This window comes from Camelina sativa, chromosome 11 (genome assembly GCF_030686135.1).
Source record: "Camelina sativa cultivar CO46 ecotype springtype chromosome 11, ASM3068613v1".
Lineage (NCBI taxonomy): Eukaryota > Viridiplantae > Streptophyta > Magnoliopsida > Brassicales > Brassicaceae > Camelina > Camelina sativa.
This window is the reverse complement of record NC_141890.1, coordinates 38,569,443-38,594,548: the sequence shown is the minus strand read 5'-3', so window position 1 is coordinate 38,594,548 and position 25,106 is coordinate 38,569,443. Positions and strand designations below refer to the sequence as shown.

Genomic DNA, 25,106 nt, shown 5'->3' with positions numbered 1-25,106 from the left:
TCCTCATGGAGGTACAAAGTGATGAGAAACATAATGTGCAATATTATGAATAGGAGCTTTTGCTAGGCAGTCTGCTACTTTATTATTGTTCCAGTTGTCCATTGGACTTCTCGAATCTTAATCCCTTCTTTCTTATCCGGATTTATAGCCAAATCAAACGAAACGTTGCTCCATCTTTCTTTTGTCCAAGAAGTATAATCTTGACTTGAACTATAGTGTAAAGCTTCTTTGTTCTTTAAACCAATCTCGTTCCCTTCTTTCATAACATGATAAGAGAAGTCTTTGTCATCTCAACTCTTTATGCTGTTTGTGGAAACTCATAGTCAAATTTTAGGGCATTTCAATCTTTTTAGGATCGTACGTAGGCTTTAGTCATGTCATCGTGTAACTTGTGACAGACACTTAAATCTTGTTAGATATATATTTGGAAAATGAATAAATAGAGAAAAACTTGTTAAAATAAGGCTTTAAGCGTTTCAAGATAACATTGTCACATAAGAGTTTGTAATCATTTTGATGTCACGACAACAAAGGTTAGAACTTAGCGACCTTGGAACCAGCCAATCCACGACTGAGTTCGGTTCTGTAATCTGTTTGCAACATTGATGGCTTGTTTGCTGAAGCCAATATCTGGATTAATTGGTTTAGTTCCGCCTCAACAAACGACACACATTTAAAAGCACATGTAAGAAATTGATATTGCTATTGGCCTCACCTAGTGAGGCAGTTTACCCCACACATCCCCACCATAATACATCAATGGTCTTTCTGTTAAATTAGATAAATAAAAAGATCAAGGTGGGGGAACATAGGTATATCATAAGTCCAGGAACAAACAATTTTTCATATACCAGAAAATAAGAAAGATCTTAAACTTATCGTAAACAAATTCTCTTTACGAGTCTGAAACTCACCAGACAAATCAACAGTAGGGTCACTGTAGAGATGCATTGCAGCTGCCCAACCTACAATCAGAATAGTAAAATTGCTTTAAAAATGAGAGACACTACAACACACATATACAAATCAAGTACTTGAATAAAAAGATGGCACTAGAACTCTGCTAGGATCAGAAAAAGAAAACTTACTTAATTTCTCACTGAATCGTAAAACACAAACCGAATGAAAGAACAATCTAGAACTTAGTAACCTAAAAACCAAGGAAATAGTAACTATAATAAGGGGTGAATTCTAGAGCACACTAACTCTCTCAATGCCCTAAACCAGACACAATTACTCGAGCCCTTGCCATATCTCATAATGTTTGGCATGAGGATTCGATGTTACTAATTTGAATACAATGTGATTTATCACCCCAGGACACAAGAGGCACATAAATGCTACACTTACACTCATATTAGTAAAGACAGTGAAGAGATTAAACGGAAGCAAAAAAAAAACGTACGGTCACTAAGAAGATGAAAAGCTTCACTGTTAGAGCAACCCGCAAGAGATATAATCTTTGGAGAGGAAGAGTTTTCCTTCTGGAAACCAACAGCAACAGCAACAGAAACAGGCTGACTTCTCTCTCCCTCGTTGCTACTGAAGCTTCCTGTTCCATCCAATATTCATCTCAATATTTTACACACTTACTCCAACACAACATTACATGCACGAGTGGTTGAAGGATTGACTACAAAATCTGAATTACAGGTTGAACAATTAATAATCATTTATTTTCAAAATGGGTTTCACCAATTACAAAGAAAGCAACTAGCTTTACAGATTGATTTCACATTAAAACCCAAGTGGACCAGTGTCTCTCTTTTATACAGTTGAGATAAGTTTTTATTACTCTTAAATTCGTTATTCTAATTTTATCAATAGAAGCAGAGGAGAGAGAGAGAGAGTACGAACGAACCTATTGATCTCCTCCGGTTCGAAGAACGGTTCCTACGAGGCAGAGAAGGAATCTGAGAAATCAAAATCGAAAGCAAAAGGAGAAAGAGAAGGAGAGAAGGAACCTTTGGTTAGGTGGAGTGTATCGTTTTGGTGCGGAGGAGGTTGAATCCACCATTGAAGATGAGTTAGGGTTCTCCATCATCTCTCTCGCTCGCTCCAGTGAAGAAGAAGATCTCCGTGTGACAACAGTTCCATATCTCTGCGTCGAGGTTGTAGAAAAGTCTAAAATCTCCACGCGCTCATCTTTAGCGCGTGCTTCTCAGACGCTTTCTTTTAAACCCCCGGGTTTTAGAAGGACTGATGAATACTCTCGAAAAATGAATACTACTACACTCAGTTTGGTCGAGTAATGCTGATCCTTGCAAATTAGACAACGTCTTCAGAACAGATCCGTGCAACGTCATCGCTAAACAAGGCTAACGTATGAGTCAGAGCGATTTGGTTTCGGTTTTGGCATATTTTTGTACAGAGGCATGGGATAAAGAGAGTGGGGTTTAGTGGATTGGAGATAGTATAGATTTTTTAGTGTTATTTCCATGTCATCTAATCTTGTTACTGATTAACTTTTGGTATTTTGTTACTCATATACCTAAAATACATTGAATAATTTATGCGTATAAATGTGTTTACATGAATCAAACAATTGTTTTGTTGTGCTGAAGAGTTTATGTGCAAACGTGTAATCAAATAGCTTTATCTTTTCAAGTACCCACATTTGCCATGTAGTCATCTACATGAGTTATAAAGCCATCCACATGGTCACATCAATGAGGTTCCATCTTCTTTTCTTTTTTCAGTCATCATATTAATCATTAATCCAGGCACTAGATGTGGCTATTCAGCCACTAATATCAGGCTGTGATCAAAGCCAGCGACTGCTTGAAGGACACAGCCCTCTACATCCTCTAGCAACATCGGTTCAGGCTCATCACTCGAGCTTCCTAAACCGAGCCTACCATTCTTTCCACAGACCCAAACCCAAGCTTCTCCTTTCTCTGTTACACACAAGGAATGCACACGCCCTGCTGATACTGAAGCTAGAATCACCGGCGGTTGGACCGAGCTGGCCTTCATTGTTACGACCCCAAGTCCAAATGTCACCGCTGGATGTAACGGCAAGAGAATGGTAGTGTCCGGCGGATATGAAGGAGATATCGGAAGGCAGATTAGAAACAAGTGTGGGTTCGTAAGCGTCCATTCCCATTCCAGGAATCGAAGATGATGAAAGACCCAGAGCGCCATGGCTTCCGTCACCGAAGCTCATCACTTTTCTTCTCTCGCCGCTAGTGCTCGTCGTGAATCGGCGTTTGCCAATTCCATTGAAGAGAACGTCTCTGGTAAAACACGATTCCGAAGTAGAAACTTTACCGATTCGTGTTTTCGCGATCGACCATAATCGCAACATATCACTTAAGAAAATTGACGCCACGATCGGGTGCCTCGCTTACTTAGATGTAAACAATTTGCTTTCGTACGGCAAAAAAATAAAAATAAAAATAACAAAAAAGAAATCTTTATTTTTTCCCTTCAGAGTTCAACCAAAAAATCACCAGTATTAAATTTAATTAAATTAATCGGCCACAAAAGTGTGCTTCAATATTACGAAAAGTGCCCAACAATGTCAAAACTAGCCGTTGCCAATTATTTATTATTTCCTAAAAACAGCCGCTCCTCTCTTCCTTCTTCTCTACACGTTTCTCATCTCTCTCTCGAACCCAATCTGAGAATCTCTCTTCCATGGCGCAACTTCAACAACCTCCTCGCATCAGATCTCCACTCTCCGAGACTCTTTCTCCTTCTACCTTCACACGATCTCCTCTCTCCGATAACTTACTCTCGACTCCTCACACCTTATCTCCACTAAAACGATACTCAAACCTATCATCGCCTATTCTCGCAACAACCCCCACTCTTCGCGATGACGAATCCAACGACGATGACATGAGTATCGATGTATCGGTTTCCGACGCCGGAGAAGGAAACGAGTTACTATTCTCCGATTACGATGTCGAAGATGAAGAAGAAGAAGAGATTGGGAGACGATACGACGAAGATGAAGTGTTTGGGGATAAGTCGAGTTCGAAATTGAACAGAGGAGTGTTGGAAGATAAGAATCTGAGAATTGAAGTCCCGTTTGTGATGAACAGAAGAGCCACTGGTTGTGAATTAGAACTTCGGAGATTCACATTGAAGAATTCATCAACTCCAGTTAGCGAACGACGGCCGCTCACTCTGAGTTCTAAGGTTTACTGATTTGGTATCGATGAAGTTTTTGATTTGAGTGGTTTTGTAGATGTTAAAGCTAAATTTAGGAATGTTTTTTTTTTTGTTTTGTTTTAGGGTTCGGTGTATTGGGATATAGAAGATATAAGAACTCCAAGTGCTCCACCTATAATGGAAACTAGACAAGAAGATAACATCAGCTTGCAAATTGAGAATGAAACTGAACTGATTGAAGATGAGATTTGCAGAGTAGGAACCATAGCGAGTGATAGAGATGCAGAATTTGGGGAAAGGTAATCTTGATTTTAACAAGCTTTTTTTTGTAATTCATTCTGTGGAACCAGTTTTGATGTGTTTAACTATGGTTTGATGTAGTGTGAAGGACAATACAACCGTGGAAGGTGCGAAAATCGCGGAAGTTTGCTCGGATGAATTAGATTGCCATAGTATCAGGTTTAGTACTTGTTTTTGTTTCACAGTTTAGAATGAAAGAGTTTGAAGTTTATTATTATAGTTAACATAATGTTTTCATGTCATTTTTCCAATGACAGTGGTCAATATGCTTGGCAAAGTCTTTTGGCATATGATGCTTGTATAAGACTATGTTTGTATGAATGGTCAAAGGGTTCTACTGAGGCCTCTGAGTTTCTGCGTGATGAGTGTCGTATTCTTCGAGGTGCATTTGGGTAGGGGATGCTTTTTCTTATGGTTTCTGAGATATGACTTGTTTGTCTTATGTTGAGTTATTGAACTAGCCCTCTTTGTGTATGTCCTCTTTGTTATAGTTTGCATAAGTTTCTTTTGCAACCTCGGGGTGTACGATCGACGGAAGAACACAAAAATGTGAAAGCGGAGCAAAAGACATCATCCTTGAAGTCTAAAAACGTTGTCAGAAAGTTAAGGGTGGAAGGTAAATTGTTATTTTTCTGATAAGTAAGCTGAAACTGGAATACAAAATATAAGTTTTGTAGCTGCCTGGTATGAATCAGATGTTTATACCTTTTCAATTTTTGATTGTTTTAGTAAAGAGACTTCGATTGATACCACAGCGCAAACTTAGAGGTACAGATTCCCTGCGGAGTTTAATGAATATGCAAATAGGAATGGGGGCAGAGTATTGCCGGCAAGTGTCATCACTTGTGAAGACTGGGATGAGTCCTATCAAACAGGCTACCCTTTCAGCAGTTTCAGAAGGTTTGCTTTTCTAACATGGAAAAACTAAACATATATTCAACCATTTTGCATGATATTTTCTTGTAAATTTAATTTGTCTAGGCCTGTTAATTTGTGATTTGCCCCCTTTTTTTTTTCTCTGGTTGGAAACAGTTTACTAAATGGTAGATAACATGTTAGATAAGCCCTCTATTGATATGAGATGACACGATTTATTCTTGTGATACTACCTGCAGAACAATTCTCTTGCTACCTTCAAATGAAGAGCACAGCAGAAGGAGGTCAAATTGAACAAGGATCTTCTGTCTGTTTGCAATCAGGAACTGGAAGTTACCATGTCTTGTAAGTTCTTTTCTTTCTCTTTAAAATCAATAAATGCGTTTTCTAAATCTGGGATGGATTTAACAAAAATTTGTATGCAAGTGGTTGTTTGAGAAGAAAAATGAATTACATGTAACCATAGTTTTAAAATAAATGAAAATTTCATGGAAAGTTCCAGAATCAGCTTTATAGTTTTCTGAGTACATAGTTTGACTCGCAACTGCTCTTTCAGCTTTCCTGAGTCTGAAGGGGACGCTCTTCGGATAGAAGTTCAAGATAAGAAGAAATCAGTTCAAGGAAAAGCAATGATTTCTATTGCATCCTTAACTCACAATCCCGTAAATATGACTTTACCTATCCTCTCCTCCCTGTGTTAAATTTCTTCCATTTTACTTCTGAGAATGTTATAGTGCTTCCGAGAATACATATACTGAAGAAAACTCTATATTTGTGCAGAATGAAAATGTTAGATGGTGGCCAATATACCATGGTGAACAAGAATGTGTTGGCAAGATCCAGCTCTTTATCGGTAGCACAACCATGTCTGATGAAGACTATCACATAAAGGTCTGTTTTTTTCTCCAACAATCCTAAGAGAATCTATGTTTTATTCTGTGATACTAATGTTTTGCAATTTTTGTCTGTCACAGAGCGCACCTGTTGTGGAGACACTAGCATATGATTTGCTATTAGAAGCGGCTACACGTGCCCAAAAATTTCATCCTCAAAACTTAAGGCTCAATGGTTCTTGGAAATGGCTGTTAAGTGAATTCGCAGAATATTATGGAGTTTCCGATTCATATACCAAGTTGAGGTACTCATATAGATTTTTTCTTAGACTGCCTTGCATCTATTACAATTCATCTAGAGTTTATTTCAAATATATTGCACCAAACTTTGCAGATATCTCTCACATGTAATGAATGTGGCAACTCCAACAAAAACCTGCTTAGAACTTGTGCATGAGTTACTTGTGCCCATCCTAATGGCTCGAAGCGAGAGGACCTTGACAAGGCAGGAGGTAGATCCCTTTCTTTTGCAAATTGAAAAATCTGATGTCATCTCCCCAAAATCAGAGACTTGGATTGTTTATTTTAGTTTGAAGTTTGTTTATTTGATTATTTTCATGGCTCAACAGGGTTACTAGGTATTGACATTTTTTTCTATTTTTGCAGAAAAGTATCTTAATGGACTGTGAAATAGAGATAGAAAAACTCATGGGAACTGTTTTTGAGAATTACAAGTCCTTAGATGAAAACTGCCCTTCAGGATTGGCAGACATATCTTATCCGGTACAAGAATCTGCGTCAACTGCACTTTCTCCAGCTGTTCAGGTTTTTAGTCTCCTTCATGACATATTGTCTCCTGACGCACAAGAAATTTTGAAGAATTACCTTCAGGTAGAATATTTCAAAGTTTTCCTATTATATGAATGTTTCAACCAGGTGGTTTCAATTTATAACACGGGTCATACCTATTGGTTTTCTTGATTTTATCACATATCAAGACTATGATGTTTATGATTCTCTTTGGAAACCTACTGCAGGCAGCAGCAAATAAGAGGTGTCGGAAGCACATGGTTGAAGCCGACGAGTATGTTTCCTGCAACTCTGAAGGTTTTCTGTTTGATTCCGTCACAATCTCGACAGCCTACATGAAGATGAAGAATCTTTGTTTAAACATAAGCAATGAAATAGAAACTGACATAAAGATCACCAATGAGCATGTACTTCCAAGGTAAACCATCCAATCTGAACAAAGAGCTTACGTTTGTAATCTGATTTTCATCCAATAATTATATATCTTGATATTGATTTGCTCTAATGATCTCATACCTTGTTTATTATTCAAGCTCAATCGACCTAGCAAATATAGCTGCTGCCGTATACAGCACTCAGCTATGTAACCGGCTCAGGGCATTTCTGTCAGCAGTTCCACCATCCTGCCCAATGCCCCATGTCAATGAGCTTCTGATAGCAGTTTCTGATTTTGAAAGGAACCTCGATTCATGGGGAATCAGGTTTGACATTATTATTTTGGAATCAATCAGAATATTTGTGGGAACTCATTCTTCTTCTCTTTCAGACATTAACCATTTCATTTTATTTTATGCAGTCCAGTACAAGGTGGTGTAGATTCTAGGGGGTTATTCCACAACTACATAATGGTTTGGATACATGATATGGAACTTAGACTACTTGACCGATGCAGAGCGGAAAAGGTAAGCATCCTGATTATTTTGGGTTGATCCTTAAAATAACAAGCCTTGCTATCATTTGATGGCCTGTTTTGGTAGGTTCCATGGTCTGGTGTAATAACAAATCACTCAACATCCCCTTTTGCTGAAGACATGTATGACAGAATCAACGATTCTCTTATAGAGTATGAAGTGGTGATTAGTCGATGGCCACAATACACATTGATCTTGGAAAATGTAAGCTACAAATTTATTTAAGTGATCAATTTGCAGCTTACCAGATAATTGCCAAGACTAACTAAGGTACATTCATTTTTTTCATATACTCTTTTGGAAGACTGCTTCAATCATAGAGAGAGCCATCGTAAAATCACTGGAGAAGCAATACAATGACATTTTGATTCCATTAAAGGACAGCATTCCAAAGAGACTAAATATGCATGTCCAGAAGCTGACACGAAGGCAATCATCAGTTCTCTATTCTGTTCCAACTCAAGTAAGAGCCAAACACCGATCATGTTTAGTAAAAGTTTTCATGACTTGTTACTACGATCTGTGCTGAACATCATTATCTCTTGTTGATTGCAGCTTGGAACTTTCGTTAACACAATAAAGAGAATTCTTGATGTTCTACATCCCAGAATTGAAGATATCTTGAGACAGTGGGCTTCATGTCTTCCTGTTATGGAAGACAAGAGGTTACTTTTTGGGGAACAGATGAATGTAATCACAGTCTTGCTCAGGACAAAATACAGAAACTACATGCAGGCGGCGGTTGATAAACTTGTTAGCAATGTAAGTTCTATAATAATGCCTCGTATCTGCTGCATTTAAATCCATTCATGTTTTTAACAATCTTTGGTTTCAGACGCAATCAAACAAAAGCACAAGGCTGAAGAGAATATTAGATGAGATAAAAGACAATGAGAGAGAAGTCGAAGTCCGTGAACGTATGAAGATGCTATGCTCACAAATCACAGACTCAATCTCAAATCTGCATGATGTCTTCACAAGTCAGATATTTGTAGCTTCGTGCCGCCTATTCTGGGATAGAATGGCACAAGTGGTACTGAAGTTTCTTGAGGGAAGAAAAGAGAACGAAGTAGGCTACAAAGGCTCTTACTATGCTCTTGGGGTAAGAAACTAAAAACTGTAAACACTAAACCATAAAAACAGAGAATATGTGTTTGGGGTTGAAACTGAGTTGTGATCGAATTGTGCAGATAGTTGAGGACACGTTCGCATCAGAGATGCAGAGGCTGCAGGGGAACTCACTACAAGAAAAGGATATGGAACCTCCTCGTTCGGTGATTGAGGCACGTTCCATTCTCTCTAGACATAACAATACCAATCACTCTTCTTACTTCTATGTCTAGTCCGATATTTTCATTCCATTCCATTCATTTGTTTTGATATATCGTATATATGAAAACTATTCAATTAGACTATATAATGGTCAAGAAAGATTGTAACCGGGGTTGTTCATAATCATACGGTCATACCAAACTTTTAAAATATTACTTTTGTCCCATTGAGCTGACTTAGATCTTGAGTGCAGAGTACTGTTGATAGTAAAATCTCATCAAATAAATCAGCTAACAAACGCAGATAACTTTATCGGCTCAAGAAACCAAAGTTGATACTCAGCACAACAACCAAAGTGATTAAGTCAAATACAGTTATTTCTTCACTCATTTTCAGATTGGAGCCCTCTTTCATATATTGCATATGCTAAGAGGACTGCACTATTCAAATCTGGTTCCTGTACTCAATGGCTCTAAAAATTTGTCTTTTGGTGCATCATTATCTGACATAAGTTATAATTGTCGAACAACTTATTAGCTTTAAATTACAATCCCGATCGTTCTAAAGAGCAGAACAACTACTAGTAGATTTATTGGGGCTTAAAAGCCACAAAGAAAACTTATTGATAGGGGGTATACATTATCAAAGTCTGTTTCTGCTTGTGTTTATAGGAAGAAAGAAAAATAAACAAAGGAGGCATTAATTATGTGTGTAATTTAGATGACAGTGCCGGCTGGGATTAAGGCGTCCTTCATAACGGTTACAATTCCGCTCTTTATGAAATATCCTTCAGTCTCTCTTGCTGACTCTTGCACGTTATCGCTGTTTATGATCTGTGCCAAGTTTCAGACCAAACTCTTTTAAAGAACAGAGCAAGTATAAAACAAAAATATGTATCCTATGTGTTTCAAATAGAAAGCCTAACCTTGACATTGTCACCAATACGTGCATTTTTGTCAATGATGGCCCTTTTGATGTGAGAATTTTTCCCAATACCTATGGGTACACTTCCTTTGGCGTTTAGGAGGCTCTTTTCCGAAGCAGTCTAGCCAAAAAAAAAATTACAATTATAAAAGGAAGACCATTATCATCGAAAGGTTTGATATTATTTGTCAATTGGATTGCTTGCAAGACACAAGGGGTTGCATTTTTTACCTCGTAATAGTCAGCTCCCATTAATAACGTATCTTCAATAATAGCACCTTCTGATATGCAGGAACGGAGTCCAATCACGGAGTGATGGATTTTGCAGTTCTGCATCGAAAATTAATAAGACTTTTGGTGAATTAGTATGTTCGTCAGACAAGCATAGCGAACAGAAGCTGTTTGTTGTACCTTGATAACACAGCCCTCTCCGATGACACTGTCCGTGACATCAGCATCAAGCATCTTAGACGGTGGTAAATAACGTGGCTGTGTATAGATGGGAGCGGAACGATCATAGAAACTGCATCAAGAATCCAGATAAGTTAAAATATCATTGAGGTACAATAGAGTGTATATATATATTCAACTTGGTTATGCACGTTGCTTACCTAAAATCAGGAACTGGTTTCTTGGTGATTCCGAGATTAGCGTTATAGAATGCCTCTATAGTACCGATGTCTTCCCAGTATCCATCATATAGGTAAGCTTGCACCTGCAAAACATCACTAGAGTCAGCGGGTTTACTTCTGCCTAGCACCATCAGAGGTACAAGAAGCTGTTAAATCCGAAGCCGACCAAAGAGCAACAGAGTGTTTGGTCTGTTTATCAGAATACTCACTCTCAGTCCAAGGTCAGTGGCACCGGGAATGACTTCACTTCCAAAGTCATTAGCTCCAGGAAACTTGTTGCGTAGTAACTCGAGCATTACATCTCTGCTAACAACATAAATACCCATACTAGCAATGTAAGGCATCTCTTTGGCTCTCTTATCGTCAAGACCTAGAATCGTTGTGTCAACCTAGAAGCCAGGAAATCAAAAGGTTAATATTGACAATTCCGCATGATGAACCAGACAGCTAACAGGTTAAGTTCTTTTTTTTTTTAATACCTTCATGGCCTTAAGTTGCTCCCCTTTTGGTTTCTCGGAAAATTCAACAATACGTCCTTCCTCATCAATCTTCATCAGGCCAAAAGCAGTGGCTCGTTGCTCATCCATTGGTAATGCAGCAACTGTGATATCAGCATCAGTCTCCCTATGTGCTTGAATAAACTTCTCGTAATCCATTCGATACAAATGATCCCCAGCAAGAATCAGATATTCCAAAACATTATGCTCCTCAAACAACCACAAGTATTGCCTCACCGCATCAGCGGTCCCCTACACAAGTTACACAAACACATTCAAACAAGCCAAACACAAGTGACATAATAACAACCAGTATATATATATATATATATCCTGCATTTTGATTTGATTTGACCTGGAACCAGTTGGGGTTTTCAGGACTTTGTTGAGCAGCAAGAACTTCAACAAAACCTTCATTCTTGTAACCTCCCATGTTACTGGCATAAGCCCGAGAGAGATGACGATTGAGAGAGGCGGAATTGAACTGAGTAAGGACATAGATCTTGGAGATGTTGCTATTCAAACAGTTGCTAACAGGGATATCAATAAGCCTATAGTTAGCACCAAGGGGAACAGCTGGCTTCGCTCTCTTCTTGGTGAGAGGATAAAGACGAGTCCCAGCTCCACCTCCTAAGATAATCCCCAAAACACTCTGTGCCATTGAGAAACAAACAAATACCACGCACATCAAAGACCAGTTCCTAGGGTACATTCTTTAAACAATAAACAAGTAAGAAGAAGACATAAGACGAAGAAGAAGATACTCACGCTGCTGGCGTCAGGATCGAGACAAGTTTGTGAGTTCTGAGAATCGGAGACGGCTTTAGGAGAGACGATCATCGGATTCCTGCTCTCTCGGCCGACACAACGGGAGACGGAGGCTCTGAGTGAAACATTCTCGTCGAGAGAGGAGGAGAAAGAAAGAGTACTCCTCGTCGGAACCGCCTCAGTGGATTTGCTGCCGGTGGAATGGAAACTCGAAGCAGAAGCAGCAGGTACCTTAAGAACCCCAGTTACAGCGAGATACGCCATTGTATTTGAAACTAGTCTCGATTTCGGTATATGATCAAATCTCAGTGGGTCAAAGGAGGAAGGAGTGAGAGTTGTAATGCCTTCTTCTGCTTTGTTGTTGTTGTTGTCTTGTGATTGTGGGAAAGTGTCTAAAGAAAAAAGATCTTTTTTATTTTATTTTGTTTCGTTTCTTATCGTAGCGATGGGGTCTCGGGAACCGTTAGTTTTTTTCAGCTGATTTGTTTATTGAAATTGCGTTAATATCCCTTTTGCGTACGTTACGTCTTCTTTTGACGATGGGCACTTTCGGTAATTTTGATAGTAGTATTTTATTGTCACATTATTATTCCCAATTATATGATCAATCGAATTCAAATGCTCAATATTTATAAGGTGTTATTGGATTATTGATTTTAATGGATTTGGTAAATCCAAGTTAAACCAAGAGTTATTTAATTATTGATTTTAAAATATTTATTAAAATGATGTGTTATTAATTTTATGATTTATAAATTATAGTGAAAATGATTCTTTATTTAGTCTTGAGGATTTGAGTAGGAATTTGATTTCATATTGGATTTCAAAAGATTTAAAAATGTATTTTACTTATATATAGAAAGATTGAAATCCTTGGTTTCCACTTAGTTATTTGGATGGATTCGGGAACAAAAAAACTATGCAAAGTATAACAATATTTTGAATAACAAAGTGAAAAAAAAAACTGTTAATATAAAGATCATGGAACACCTTCGTATATATAGCGGAAAGAGGTAGGGTCCTGAGAGGTAGGGTCTTGAGAGAATATTCTCAGAGTATTCCGTAAGTTCTTTGAAGTTCACACTAAGTATTTCCAAACAATAAATGAGCCTAAATGCGGTTCAAAAAATACTCGGCGATGCGGAAATTCCCAAGAGCCCACAGCCCCCAGCCGCGTCCGGTCTGGTTCGGTTCAGCGTACGTGTGGGACCTTCCTCTTCCTCCTACACACTTTTGAAACTAGAAAAGTGTGAAACCATATATAAAAAAGTAAAAAACACTCCCTATTTCCGATGTGAGAAATTTCCCAAACCATCCCAAGTAGCTAAGTTCACACCCTTATTTCTTATTCAATTCAACTCCCTTTTGGATGTATGAGTATACCATCTTGTAGTACTCGTTATCAGCTTTTCATTGCACTATCGATCTTAAAATTCCGTTCAGCCAATTGGCTGGAATTTGGCTACAAAATCACCAGAAAGTCATAGTCTCAAAACCTGCAATTTTCTGAAACTTACTTCTGAAAATTCAGTTCCACACTATAGCTCATCAGTGGACATGCTAACAAAGACTTCTTTCATTCCTAATTGGTGAATCACTTTGTTCGCATCATAATGAACGTTATCTACTTATCTTCCAAATTAGAAACTTCTTTGATAGCTTCCCATACGTTGTTTCTTTTCTTCTCGGCCTCTCTTTGTTCACCTTCTCTTTGCTGTCTTGTTTCTCTTTCTTGTATTAGATTGAAGAGTTTATGAGTTACTGTTGTCAATGAATTCACCTCTTTTGCAGGAAAATGGCTCAAAAACGATGAATCCAACACCTTAAGAAGCTTCTCCTTCCTTCCCAACAACAACACTCCTTTCCACAGCAACAGATCTCACCAAAACAGTCAAGAAAAAAAACCCAAAAACTTCTAAACTCACAAGCTCTCTCTTTCTCCCTTTGTTCTTTCTGAAAAACGGCGACAAACACCCTAAAACCCTCGATTTGGATAGCTTCTCCGCTTAAATACATGGTTTGGAAATTCTACTTAAACCAAACTAATCTAAATCGACAAAATAAATCAACCCGATCAAATCAGAATTTGCTGGTATCGATCGACATCCACCCCAAAATACACTTTTTGGTTCGCGGGTGTTACACGAAACTTGGACTCAATTCCTCTATTGATAAAATGGCCACAACAAGTGGATTGGTTTCTCAGTCGTTGTCGGATAGCTCTTGGTTGTAAAGCTGGTCGTTTTTCATATCGAGCACATCCTAAATAGTACCCACTAGTCCTACTTTTGCTATAGAAACTAGAACCAATCTGTTTGGTTCCACTTTGAAGTGAAGCAAGACAAGAAGTTTCTAGAGAAAGCTTATACTCCGAAGAGGAGGTTCTTAAACAAATAACCAAAAAAATTCAATATTTATATTAGAACCGAACCGTTATTTAATTAGGTTATTTTCGGTAACGTCACTCAAATTCCAAACCATCCGAATAACCGAATAATCCGATCCCATCAGATCAGATGAGCAGTCGAAAACGAACCGACTTCAACCTTCGCCGTCGGAGCTCCGATTCCAGGGAAGGAATCACCGCCATTAAGATTATCGAACTTGGATTCTTATGGTTTCTCTTCTCACCGCCGGTAGTAAGTAACAAGCCTCCAATTACAATGCAACAATTGGATTGGCAATGATATCTTCAACATACAGTAGTCCTTACATCTCTGAAAGCGAGATTGCCAGAGTGGTCATAAAACGAAAGCCAGCCAGGCCAGTCTCGGGTCGGGTCGGGTCCTCCCTCATTCACAACCTTTCGACTGCTTGCTTCTTCGGTTCTTTCTGACTCGCGGTTATAAAATTCATTCCGTTCGAAAAGCTTGCAATCGAATTGGACAAATTAGGGTTTCTGATTGAAGTTGAACAACGAAACTGAATCGATCGAGCTCGAGAACGGTACTGTTGTCCATGGCTACCATCACTGGTAACGCTAGCCTCTATCGATTACTTGATTCATACTGAAATTTTGTTACCCCTAAAATGTCGAATTCTAAGGATCATGAACGCTCGCTTCTTGATATTGCTTGTAGGTGTTGATGTGAGCTTGTTAATCTGACTCTGAAGGGGAAGAACACTGTGACTCTCCATCATCTAACCTTTGTTGGTTACTACTATCTCTTAAGGTCAGTGTGACTTATTTTGGATAAAAGAAAACGTATCCTAGCTAGTGAATGTTACCAAAGTTATCCTTTTGGACAATTTATGAAATGAAGGATGCACATTGTTGGCCAAATGCTATGATGGTTCTTCTTATACAAACTATTTACTAGGCAATGCATAAAGATTAAAGAGAGTATCATGTTGAGATAGCAGTAAGTTGATTTGGTTCCCACAGAGTTTTATTCATATGACTAAATAAGTAAACACATTGATTCTTTACAAAGAAAAACATTGTCTATCATGCTCCATCGATCTTACTCTGCAATCTCCGTTTCACAAGATTGTGCACTTGGGTTCGTGGTTGAAAACGGGCTCACCTATATAATTGTAGGGATTGCACGGGTGAGGAAAAGCAGAAGGCACACCGTATCCCTGGGGATAGGAGGAAGGCACACCGTATCCCTGAGGCCATGGATAACACGGCACAGGTGTTGGCACTGGAGGTGGTTTCTTATCATCTTGCCCTTTCTTGTCATCTGTTCCTTTCTTGTCATCTGTCCCTTTCTTATCATCTGTCCCTTTCTTCTCGCCACCTTTTTTGTCACCGTCTTTTCCCCCTGCTGCATCTTTTCCATCCCCTCCCTTCTTTTCCTCTTCTTTCTTCGGAGGTTCGACTTTGGTCACGCTTACAAGCTCTGCAAATGCTACCTCCTTTCTGAGTTTTTTGATGAGAGGGATCATATCAACTTCGACACCGGTCACCTCTATCTGGTTCCTGTGATCGCCTTTTATTTCCACTGCTGACACACCTATAAAACCATTTTCATAAAGCGTTAAATGCAACAAAGGCTGGTAGTCTTTTTGTGAGAAGGTCTTCTTCTTACCTTTAAACTGAACTGCTTTTGTCATTGCTTTTGCTCTAGTTTTGTCATCTGTCATAGTGACTCTTATCAGGATCTTTTGCTGCATTCGAAATACATGAGATATCTTGTAACATCAATCAAAGAAGAACACGTAAACCTATTGAATTGTTTGTTGTTGAATACAGATATACTTGCCTTAATCATCTTGTTTTGCTTGAGATATCGTTTTGAATGTTTGGCTTAGACTTCTGGCTGTGTTGTTGTAGAATACAAAAGTCTGGAGAGTTTTGTTTTGTGCCTTTTTCTTCTGATCAATTAGTCAATTGTCGATAGTTGTGATTTCATTTTCAGTTCGTTATATTAACAATAGCGAATAAAACCATAACTATTCCTTCTTTAAAGCTACTTGCTAATCCGTGCAACAAGCTTATTCACAATTCATTGGTTAAAATATTTTAAAACAAAACATTGTTTGCTTTGTTAAATGAGAACTCGTGTTTTTTTTTTTTTTTTGTCAACGAAGTTGAATTGGTGACGAAGGAACATACAACGACGGCCAGAAAAAGGATATTTTATGAATTATTAAATTATTTTTAAATCCGATTGCCAAATTAACTTACTAAAAAATTAGCTGTCGTACGATTTATAATTTGCAAGAAAAAAAAGTGTTGGTGTTTCAATTTTTTTTTGTTTTTGTTTACATCAGCATAGAAAGGGTTTTAAATAGTTGATTCTGAAGGGAAAAAAAAAAGAAAAAGAAACAGAAACAGTGAACATATCGGCCATGAATGGTTATTGCCTTATTGGTTTTAAAATAGTTTTTAAATCATAATTTTTGAATTTTAGATTTTAGTTTTTGGTTTTTGAATGTTGAAGAAAATAAAAGGAAATAATTAATAAAGAGATGAAAAAATGTCACGTTAAGATTTTTTTTTTAGGAAAACTGAAAAACTCAAATAAGATGGGTTTCAGATTATCAATGAAAATTATTAAAATTTCCAAAAACAAGATTCGAAACCTATTTTTTAAAAATCTTGAGTGGATGAAAATAAGTATTTTTTTTTTTCAAAAAACAAAAGCCAGAATCAATACAAAAACCAGTAAACATTTAAGACCATAATGTGATGTACCCACAACTCTTAAAAAAAGTTGGTAAACTATACTGTAGAAATGCTGTCGAAACTTCTTGAAATTCTTACCAACACACCCACAGTTTTTTCAAAAATCTTTTAGTGAAGAATGCTTTAATTTTATTGAACTAGGACGTCTAATAAATTGGTAAAACATATGACAAAGATGTTTTATACGAGAAAGTTTTTTTTAGAAAAAAAAATATTCTTCTGTTAAGATAGATAACATTATCTCTTATGATATACGAAACAATATTATCAGTTTGAGTAAATGTAGACAAAATTGTGGGGTTTGCTTGTAAGTTGCTTAGAACTTGGAAGTCCAAACTTAATCTATATTTATATATTATATAAAAATTAACAAACGTCAGAAAAATAATAAGAAATTGCTGGATGATTGACTTGCATGGCGTAAGCCGAATATTTATGATGTACTATCTTTTTTTCTCTAACCAAAGATATATATATATATATATATATATATATATATATCTAGCTAAGAACACATACTAATTCTTAGAATATATGGAGTGTTACATAGTTTTACCATTTGCAATTTTTATAGTGATAAACTATGATTGAAATTGCAGTGGGATGATTCGAATCTTGATCTCCTAATTTGAAAATGAATCCTTTAATTTACTGGACTACCATGACATACAATGATACCAAAATATATTGATATGGAACATGGTTGTCTACAAACAGTTGAGCCACCTCCACAATTTTCTTGCGCCAAAAATTTTAAACGTTGAGCTTTCAGTATTGGGACTAAGTTTTCGAATTTAATATTTTTCAGATGTTTTCGACATGCTTCCTTTGAGTCTTTTCTGGTTTATTTGGGCAGCTGCCTACATTATCTTATCTCTCTGGGATGCGAGGTCATTTCTTGGTAAAGTAAGTAAACGGATGGTGTCTCCCTGTTCTCTGAGCATTTTTACTACTCGTATAAAAAAATATGGCAAGGCCCAATAACAACTAATATACCATACATAATCATGAGTTCATAACGAACAAAGTCGTAAGTCCTTTTGTAATAGTCTATTCCAACTTGAAGCAAATCAAGTACTAGATGCTATTAACATTATTTACGAGACACATAAACCAAAAAAAGTCTTTGTTTTTTAGGAATAACACAAATATGCATCTTTCCAAATGCTCAAGTAAGTGACATATTTCGGAGAGAAGCTAAACTAACGCTGATAGAAAATCAATTGATATAGGGTCTAATCGGTAATGTATCCAAAGCTGTAAGCTGCTGTAAACTGTTACGAAATAGTGCAAAGTTGTAAGAAAGAGTTATACATGAAAATTTTACAAAAAAAGCTGAGAATAAAGTTTTTAATAAAGTATTTGTGATTGGTAAAAATTCAAAGTTGTACAACTTGTACCACTTTGTTTTTGTCACCAATATACATTTTCCACTAAATCATACAAAATGCCGAGTTCAATATACCCACCTAGTTTTTGAATGACGGTAGATTTGATAAGTTTTATAAATCATTGTATTAAATAATATAAAACTGTAAATGATTTCATTTTCAGTAACATAAGATTTAGAAAGATGTTTCAAAATTATTAATTGAATAACATGTGAAATTTAAAAAAGTTCAAATTCTTCTAAAATCTCCAATTGGATACACCCCTCTAAGAGCATCTCTAATAGTACTCAATTTTTGTCTCTATACTCTATTATAGAGTAATTTTTGCTCCAATGGTATTCTATTTTTACCTTTATAATAGAGATTGCTATTTTTTTTTCTATTTATAGAGGAACTCTATTTTTTTCTCTATAAATAGAGGTGAACTATTTTATTTGCAAAGTAGTCCTCTTAATCTTTAACTTCTTTTATTTATGACCAAAATAAATAAAATAAGTATTTTTAAGAACTAATAATATAAATTTAAGTATAAAAATTTATTCTAAAATATTGAGACTATCATTTGCAAAATATAATTTTATGAAAGTGTTACAAAATTTAAAGTAAAATAGATTAGTTTGCAAATTTTTAAAATAAAAGGTGTTAATTGTAAAATAAAAATAGAATCTATTGAGAATATTCTTTTATAGAGGAAAAATTAGAGAAAAACATTGGATCAAAACTCATCTCTATAATAGAAATCCTCTATTATAGAGGAAAAAATAGAGAAAACCATTGGAAATGGTCTAAGAGGATTTGATAGAGAATAAATCCGTATAAGACATTTTAGAGAGTCAACATGGTATTACCATTTACTTGGTGTCACATGAACCAATTGCCAGTAATGATGAACCCCCACATATATAATTTGAAATTTTTTAAAACACTATTTTGGAAAAAACAAAAAGTATAATATGGACAAAACTTGACAACATAAGAGAATTCAAGATTTAAAAGAATCACATGGATAAGTGGATAACATATCCTCATAGTCGTTATGCTACAAATTTCTTCAAAATATACCTAATTGAAGTTTCGATTAAGCCTCACGATCATCGTACATGTCCGTCTAGAGAGCATATGCAAAGAAAGCTATCATTTAGGTGGTTCACATGCTTTTTCGAATAACCATGTGTAAAGGGAAATTTGAGAAAAGAACCATCTCATGTCGTCTTTGAATTGTCCTATGAATCGGGGCATCAAGGAGAACTTTACTTAATCTCAACTCTCAAGTAAATGAATAATGTTGTTGACAAATAATTAAAATTTAATCAGTAAAATTAAAGGCGTCGAAAAATGAACGTGAGTTATGACGTACAACTAAAGCACCCATAAATAGCTCAGTTTTGGAACATTGATCAAGATGTCAAACATTGTAATCAGTTTCACAACACAAAAACTTCAGATAATTTTTCCCTTATAAACAATTTCAGTTTCAGTTTCATTAAATTGTAATAAGTTTCATTATAAACATTGTACTCGTAAATAAGGATCACCAAAAAAGAGGTTATATATCACCAAGAAGAGGAAACAAATATTGCAAAAAAAAAAAAAATGCTAACCAAACAAGTGATATTATACAAAAAAATTAGAAACTAAAAAAAAAAAAGGCAAATGATTTTATGGATTTAAACCGAACCAAAACGAAACGAAATTATCCTAACAATTGTAACCAAACGGTCAGGTATGGAAAGGAAACCAAAACCAAATCAAATCAGCTAATTGGTTTTTGTTTTTTTGGTAAGGTTTTCTTGTCCAGCCTGCTCATATCTAACACAAGATGTTGTATTGAACTAAAGATTTCAAAGGATTTTGTGGGATTTAGGAAATTTTAGATTTAAGGAGACTTTAATGGGTTTTGCAGACATTTGGTGAGATTGTTGGTTTTTTTTTTAAGAGAAATATTTTGTGTGATTTGGTGAGATTTTAAAAAGAAACTTCAACGACTTTGGGAGATTTTAGAACAGAAAATTTGGTTTAACACGAAACAGATCAACGAAATAAAAACCGTAGACTCAAATGTGACTGGAGGAGTCCGGGTCTTCGTGGCCTACTGGTAAGGACGAGCTCTGGTTGCAAACACAATCCGAGTTCGAACCCTGCTGGAGGGAACTAACTCACGAATTTTTGGACACCCACATGGGTATGGGTCCTTGCTTTCGACCATTTGAATACCCGGAAGGGGGCCTACCCATGGATTGCCCTTTCTCCAGGGGATTAGTCTGAGCCTATGTGGGCTTGGAATTACCCCTGAGTTAACAAAAAAAAATGTGACTGGAGGAGACAAAGAAACCAAAGTATAAAAATTAACAAGATGAAGAACTGATTCAGATTATTAAATAAATATCCTTTGAAGCAACTTAAAAAAAAAATTATCTTACAGAATCGATGATAGTTATTTACAGATACAGAAAATCAAATTGATAAAATAGTTACTTTTCCGATTGGTCATATGATTATATGAGCTTGTAAACGACTCTGTCCAAAAATTCTCTTTCCGAATTATATAAACTTGGATCTTCAGAGACATGGATTACTTTTCTCGCACTCTAATAATTTTCAGGTTGGTGATGTAGAAACTATAAAATAGGAGGGACAGCGAGAGCAAAGGTAATTTGATATTCAAAGCTAACAGGAATGTTGAGACTTGTTTAAAGATAAGTGAGAAGTGAGCATTTGTTATTGAAAGGTGAGAAGATAATATTATTTTAAAAACCCAGTTTTTGGAAGTGTGAAGAACGATTATATTTTTTTTCTTTTTTAAAAAATTCTTCAAAATTTCACTTTTTTTTTTTTTTTTTTTCTATTTCAAGTCAAAAGATATCCAAAATCTCTCATAATCTCCCAACATCAATTTTTAGTATTTTTTTAGAAAAGAATTCGTGAAGTTTGAATAATCTTGTATTTGATATGATTTTTATAAATCTTTGATGATTTTAAATCACAAATTGAATAACAGATGATTTCAAAAAAAAAACTAAAATTTCTAAAATCTTTGTTTCAATACACCCCCTAAAATCTTTGTTTCTAAAATCTTTGTTTCAATACACCCCAACAGGACAACTCATCCAATCACATGGGAACAACTAGCCAACAACCATGTGGTTAAGAGAAATAATTTTTCCCTTCAAAGACACTAAGGTTATAATACATTAAATTTTTCTAGGATTCAAAACCATCCATAAATTAGAGTTAAAAGTGGTAAACTTCTAACATGATAGATCTGAGACTCAGATCTGACTAACATGTACTCTCTCGAATACGATAACAGCAAACACAAAAATCTTGAGAGTGAGACATGAGCAAGTTGTTGCTTGTTTATTTTGTCATTACGAGCCTCATGTAGTCTTTGAGTGCAATGGGTTGGTGTTATGCGTAGTCGAATACAATACGAGCTCCCAGATGTTATTGACAACGCATAACAACAAGCCATGGTAATGAAAGACTATAGTTGATATACTCAATGGATGGATTCTTTGGAAACAACTTTGGATCATTTTAGGTTGAACCCTACAGAAATTGAAAATTCTGTTTTTCGTTTGACCCTGGCTAAAAAAACCCTAGAAATTTCTACGCTTGTTTACTGTTTTCTCACTCCATGTATAAATATATATAGCTAAGGTAGCTAGGGTTTTATGTGTCACCGTGTGACAATCCGTCCCGTTGATCCTACTAGCCCCCCACTAACCGTTCCAACAGACCATCCGTAGACCCCGCTAGCCCCCCGCTAGCTGTTCCAACGGACCCCAAGCTGGTACTGTAGGGCATCGATCATAACCCCTCACTGTGGAATGAAACTATTCATCCAAATCCACCAGTAGATTATTGGTGCGCCAGACGTTTCTTGAACCCTAGTCCCCATCATTTAACAACCTTCCCACAGGACAAGTTGTCACCAATTGATCTGTAGGGCCAGCTTGGAGTCCATTGGGACAGCTAGCGGGAGGCTAGTAGGATCAACGGGACGGGTTGTCACACACCCACTCACCGCTTTTAGCTATTTCTGTTTCCTATTTATCACATAAATGCTGTTAAATGTTAATTAATATTTGAGTTAAATTTTAGGGATATAACTTAGAGGAAATTGATGCGGACGCAAATATAATACTCTCTCTGTCTCACATAGATTGATGTTTTAGAGAATATTTCTTGTCTCTAAAAGATTGATTTTCTAGATTAAAAAACTAAAATAATATTTTTACTTTATATTTTATTCCAAGTAACATAATATTTAGTGGATTATGTTTTCTCTTTCTACTATAAAATAATTATAAATTAGTTTAAAAATAAAAAGCTTAACTTTTTTTTAATATGTGTGAAACTATTGAAACATCAATCTATGTACATCAATCTATGTGAGACAGAGGGAGTACCATAATTTGCCTCATGTAGCAATTAATGGCGTATGGGTTGAATATAAAGTTCATCATCCTAATCCAGGACCTTATAATATCCTAATCCAGGACCTTATAATATTATTTGCAAAAACTGTTTATTAGAAAATATTTTAATTTTGATGTCAGACAAGAAAAAGAAGAAGACATATCTTAATTCCTTTCTCTTTGTCTTTGGCATATATATATTCAACTCAATCGGTGCACTAGAACATTATCTTGATAGGAATACACATGATAACAGTTTCAGCTTTGATATAAGAAGACACTAATAATCATCAAATATAAAGAAAACAAACAAAGGTAAAATAAAAAGGATTGGAATTTTTTTTCTTTCTCTATTTTTCTCATTTTTTTCATTTTATACTTTTAAATCTCTATTATCCCCCTTTCTCTAACTGAACTTTTAGTTTTAAACATTATACTTACATTTTAGATCAAGATCTTTCATATTCCAGGGCAATTCGTGAATGATTCCTCCATTTTCAAGATTGATGTTTAGTATTTTATTTTAATAAATTCATAGGTTGATTAGGTTAGATTAGGATGATGATTTAATACAGTAATTGTTGTCAATGATAAATTCATCTTCATATTTTTAATCTTGTGGATCAAAATGTCTCTCATACTCATTGCTTGCTTCATCTACGTACATTTTACACGTGAGAGAGGATGGAATATGAAGGAGGGGTGCTGAAACCGTGGAGGTTTTGAGAAGCCCTAAATAAAGAAATCATTTATTGGACACGTTTGGTGTTTCACTCATCTTTTAAACTGCACAAAGCCATTTTTATCGACGTTGCCAATGTTAATTAAGATGTCAAATATAGATTCCTTCTTTATCGGTGTTCCATCAGATAATCTCTCAACTTTTCTTTCTCTTTCTCTCTTTCTCTTGCCAACACTCAAAAACTCTATTCCCAATCGAATCAAACAAACTAATTTTATTTTGTCTGTTGATTACTAAACATATAGGAAACGTTTAACTATCATCTCGCGTTATCCATTTTTTTCCAATAGAAGGGAAGATCAACATCTTATGCAAGACAAAATAAGAGCACATTAAGTGTTTGTAATTCTTTTAGGTTAATAGGGATTGTAATAAAGATGTTATCATTTCGAATGCCATCTATCAGAAGCCAACCTACGGCATTTGCTGCAAAAATAACAGACAACCCAAAGACCGTGGCACAACTCAAGTCAGCTGCGACACCTTCGCCTCATAGCACGGTCACGTGCGGTTACCAAGCTCATGTGGCAGGGTTCTTTCGAAATGTCACCGTTTTATGGTCTAAGAATCTTATGAATCATTCCCTTACCGTCATGGTCTCGAGTTTGGACAATGACATGAATTATTGTTGTAAGATTGATCTTGTGAAGCCATGGCAGTTTTGGAGCAAGAGAGGGTCAAACTCATTTGACGTTGAGGGAAACTTTGTGGAGGTCTTTTGGGATCTTCGGTCAGCAAAATTGGCTGGGAACGGTAGCCCCGAACCTGTGTCAGATTATTACGTGGCAGTAGTTTCTGATGAAGAGGTTGTTTTATTGTTGGGAGACTTAAAGGAAAAGGCGTACAAGCGGACGAAGTCAAGACCGGCATTGGTGGAAGGGTTCATATATTTTAAAAAGGAAAGCATTTTTGGGAAGAAAACGTTTTCGACTCGTGCTAGATTTGATGAGCAAAGAAAGGAACATGAAGTGGTGGTGGAGAGCTCCAATGGAGCGGCAGAGCCAGAGATGTGGATAAGCGTGGACGGGATCGTGGTTGTGCACGTGAAGAATCTACAATGGAAATTTAGGGGAAATCAAATGGTGTTGGTGGACAGGACACCTGTGATGGTCTACTATGACGTTCATGATTGGTTGTTTGCAACTTCCGAGACTACGGCTACTTCAGGGTTGTTTTTGTTTAAGCCTGTTGCGGTTGGAGCGATGGTAGATGATTGTTTTAGCGATGCCGAGGAAGGCGATAGTGGAGGAGGGAGTAGTCCTTTGAGTCGTTACAATTCAGCATCAAGTGGTTATGGACCATTGCATGACTTTTGTTTGTTTCTTTATGCTTGGAAACTTGAATAAAGAATAATAATACCATAGTGTGCTTTCAAATTCACATCTCTTTTTGGTAAGATGAAATAGAGATATTAGAAATTTTTATTTTAGTTTAGAATGCATGATTTTGAAATAACTAGGCGATTTGGATTTTGAA

The 25,106-nt window shown here is 36.2% G+C and overlaps 5 protein-coding genes and 1 long non-coding RNA gene across 9 annotated transcripts; 3 read left to right on the top strand and 3 right to left on the bottom strand.

Moving 5' to 3' along the window:
• Positions 1–436: 436 nt before the first annotated feature.
• Positions 437–2,158, bottom strand: LOC104725317 (uncharacterized). 2 transcript variants are annotated; one of them, XM_010443950.3, is made up of 6 exons: positions 1,965–2,117; positions 1,862–1,893; positions 1,406–1,552; positions 915–965; positions 716–768; positions 437–630 (listed from the first exon to the last, which is right to left on the bottom strand). In XM_010443950.3, exons 1-5 carry the CDS (start codon positions 2,042–2,044, stop codon positions 716–718), a joined length of 363 nt encoding a protein of 120 aa, XP_010442252.1. In that variant the 5' UTR covers positions 2,045–2,117; the 3' UTR covers positions 437–630. The 2 variants fall into 2 exon arrangements, with proteins under 2 accessions (XP_010442252.1, XP_010442251.1); XM_010443949.3 differs by having other exon boundaries at positions 437–768; positions 1,965–2,158.
• A 1,332-nt stretch (positions 2,159–3,490) lies between these two features.
• LOC104725316 (uncharacterized) lies at positions 3,491–9,331 on the top strand. 2 transcript variants are annotated; one of them, XM_010443948.3, is made up of 20 exons: positions 3,491–4,146; positions 4,243–4,418; positions 4,501–4,578; positions 4,677–4,811; positions 4,911–5,035; positions 5,149–5,319; positions 5,535–5,640; positions 5,852–5,957; positions 6,076–6,186; positions 6,270–6,433; positions 6,523–6,640; positions 6,795–7,019; positions 7,166–7,356; positions 7,472–7,639; positions 7,735–7,840; positions 7,916–8,053; positions 8,154–8,312; positions 8,405–8,611; positions 8,685–8,951; positions 9,040–9,331. In XM_010443948.3, exons 1-20 carry the CDS (start codon positions 3,640–3,642, stop codon positions 9,190–9,192), a joined length of 3,411 nt encoding a protein of 1,136 aa, XP_010442250.2. In that variant the 5' UTR covers positions 3,491–3,639; the 3' UTR covers positions 9,193–9,331. The 2 variants fall into 2 exon arrangements, 1 of the variants encoding a protein (XP_010442250.2); XR_015572443.1 differs by having other exon boundaries at positions 3,526–4,146; positions 6,523–6,706; positions 6,767–7,019.
• A 378-nt stretch (positions 9,332–9,709) lies between these two features.
• On the bottom strand, positions 9,710–12,401 carry LOC104725314 (glucose-1-phosphate adenylyltransferase small subunit, chloroplastic). Its single transcript, XM_010443947.3, has 9 exons — positions 11,943–12,401; positions 11,530–11,826; positions 11,157–11,426; positions 10,887–11,066; positions 10,657–10,760; positions 10,457–10,568; positions 10,277–10,375; positions 10,047–10,166; positions 9,710–9,954 (listed from the first exon to the last, which is right to left on the bottom strand). Exons 1-9 carry the CDS (start codon positions 12,204–12,206, stop codon positions 9,838–9,840), a joined length of 1,563 nt encoding a protein of 520 aa, XP_010442249.1. The 5' UTR covers positions 12,207–12,401; the 3' UTR covers positions 9,710–9,837.
• Positions 12,402–14,235: 1,834 nt separating this feature from the next.
• On the top strand, positions 14,236–16,155 carry LOC104725312 (uncharacterized). Its single transcript, XR_757878.3, has 3 exons — positions 14,236–14,916; positions 15,023–15,115; positions 15,484–16,155. It is a non-coding gene; the product is annotated as an uncharacterized LOC104725312 (long non-coding RNA).
• On the bottom strand, positions 15,273–16,323 carry LOC104725313 (heavy metal-associated isoprenylated plant protein 46-like). 2 transcript variants are annotated; one of them, XM_010443946.3, is made up of 3 exons: positions 16,151–16,323; positions 15,977–16,055; positions 15,273–15,901 (listed from the first exon to the last, which is right to left on the bottom strand). In XM_010443946.3, the coding sequence occupies exons 1-3, from the start codon at positions 16,157–16,159 to the stop codon at positions 15,426–15,428; spliced, it is 564 nt and encodes a 187-aa protein (XP_010442248.1). In that variant the 5' UTR covers positions 16,160–16,323; the 3' UTR covers positions 15,273–15,425. The 2 variants fall into 2 exon arrangements, with proteins under 2 accessions (XP_010442248.1, XP_010442247.1); XM_010443945.3 differs by having other exon boundaries at positions 15,273–16,055; positions 16,151–16,291.
• Positions 16,324–23,822: 7,499 nt separating this feature from the next.
• Positions 23,823–25,010, top strand: LOC104728686 (uncharacterized). Its single transcript, XM_010447639.2, has one exon. The coding sequence runs from the start codon at positions 24,008–24,010 to the stop codon at positions 24,974–24,976; it is 969 nt and encodes a 322-aa protein (XP_010445941.1). The 5' UTR covers positions 23,823–24,007; the 3' UTR covers positions 24,977–25,010.
• The last annotated feature ends 96 nt before the right edge of the window (positions 25,011–25,106 follow it).

What these genes read in the sequence shown, in the direction of transcription:
- LOC104725317 (XM_010443949.3), bottom strand. Translation starts at nt 2,044, where the DNA reads ATGATGGAGAACCCTAACTCATCTTCAATGGTGGATTCAACCTCCTCC. An exon ending in TACACTCCACCTAACCAAAG is followed by an intron (nt 1,894 to 1,964) that starts GTTCCTTCTCTC and finishes TCTGCCTCGTAG; the next exon opens with GAACCGTTCTTCGAACCGGA. An exon ending in TTTTCATCTTCTTAGTGACC is followed by an intron (nt 966 to 1,405) that starts GTACGTTTTTTT and finishes TTCTGATTGTAG; the next exon opens with GTTGGGCAGCTGCAATGCAT.
- LOC104728686 (XM_010447639.2), top strand. Translation starts at nt 24,008, where the DNA reads ATGTTATCATTTCGAATGCCATCTATCAGAAGCCAACCTACGGCATTT.
- LOC104725316 (XM_010443948.3), top strand. Translation starts at nt 3,640, where the DNA reads ATGGCGCAACTTCAACAACCTCCTCGCATCAGATCTCCACTCTCCGAG. An exon ending in ATTCTTCGAGGTGCATTTGG is followed by an intron (nt 4,812 to 4,910) that starts GTAGGGGATGCT and finishes TCTTTGTTATAG; the next exon opens with TTTGCATAAGTTTCTTTTGC. An exon ending in CAGAAAGTTAAGGGTGGAAG is followed by an intron (nt 5,036 to 5,148) that starts GTAAATTGTTAT and finishes TGATTGTTTTAG; the next exon opens with TAAAGAGACTTCGATTGATA.
- LOC104725314 (XM_010443947.3), bottom strand. Translation starts at nt 12,206, where the DNA reads ATGGCGTATCTCGCTGTAACTGGGGTTCTTAAGGTACCTGCTGCTTCT. An exon ending in AAACCAGTTCCTGATTTTAG is followed by an intron (nt 10,569 to 10,656) that starts GTAAGCAACGTG and finishes TTCTTGATGCAG; the next exon opens with TTTCTATGATCGTTCCGCTC. An exon ending in GAGAGGGCTGTGTTATCAAG is followed by an intron (nt 10,376 to 10,456) that starts GTACAACAAACA and finishes TTTTCGATGCAG; the next exon opens with AACTGCAAAATCCATCACTC.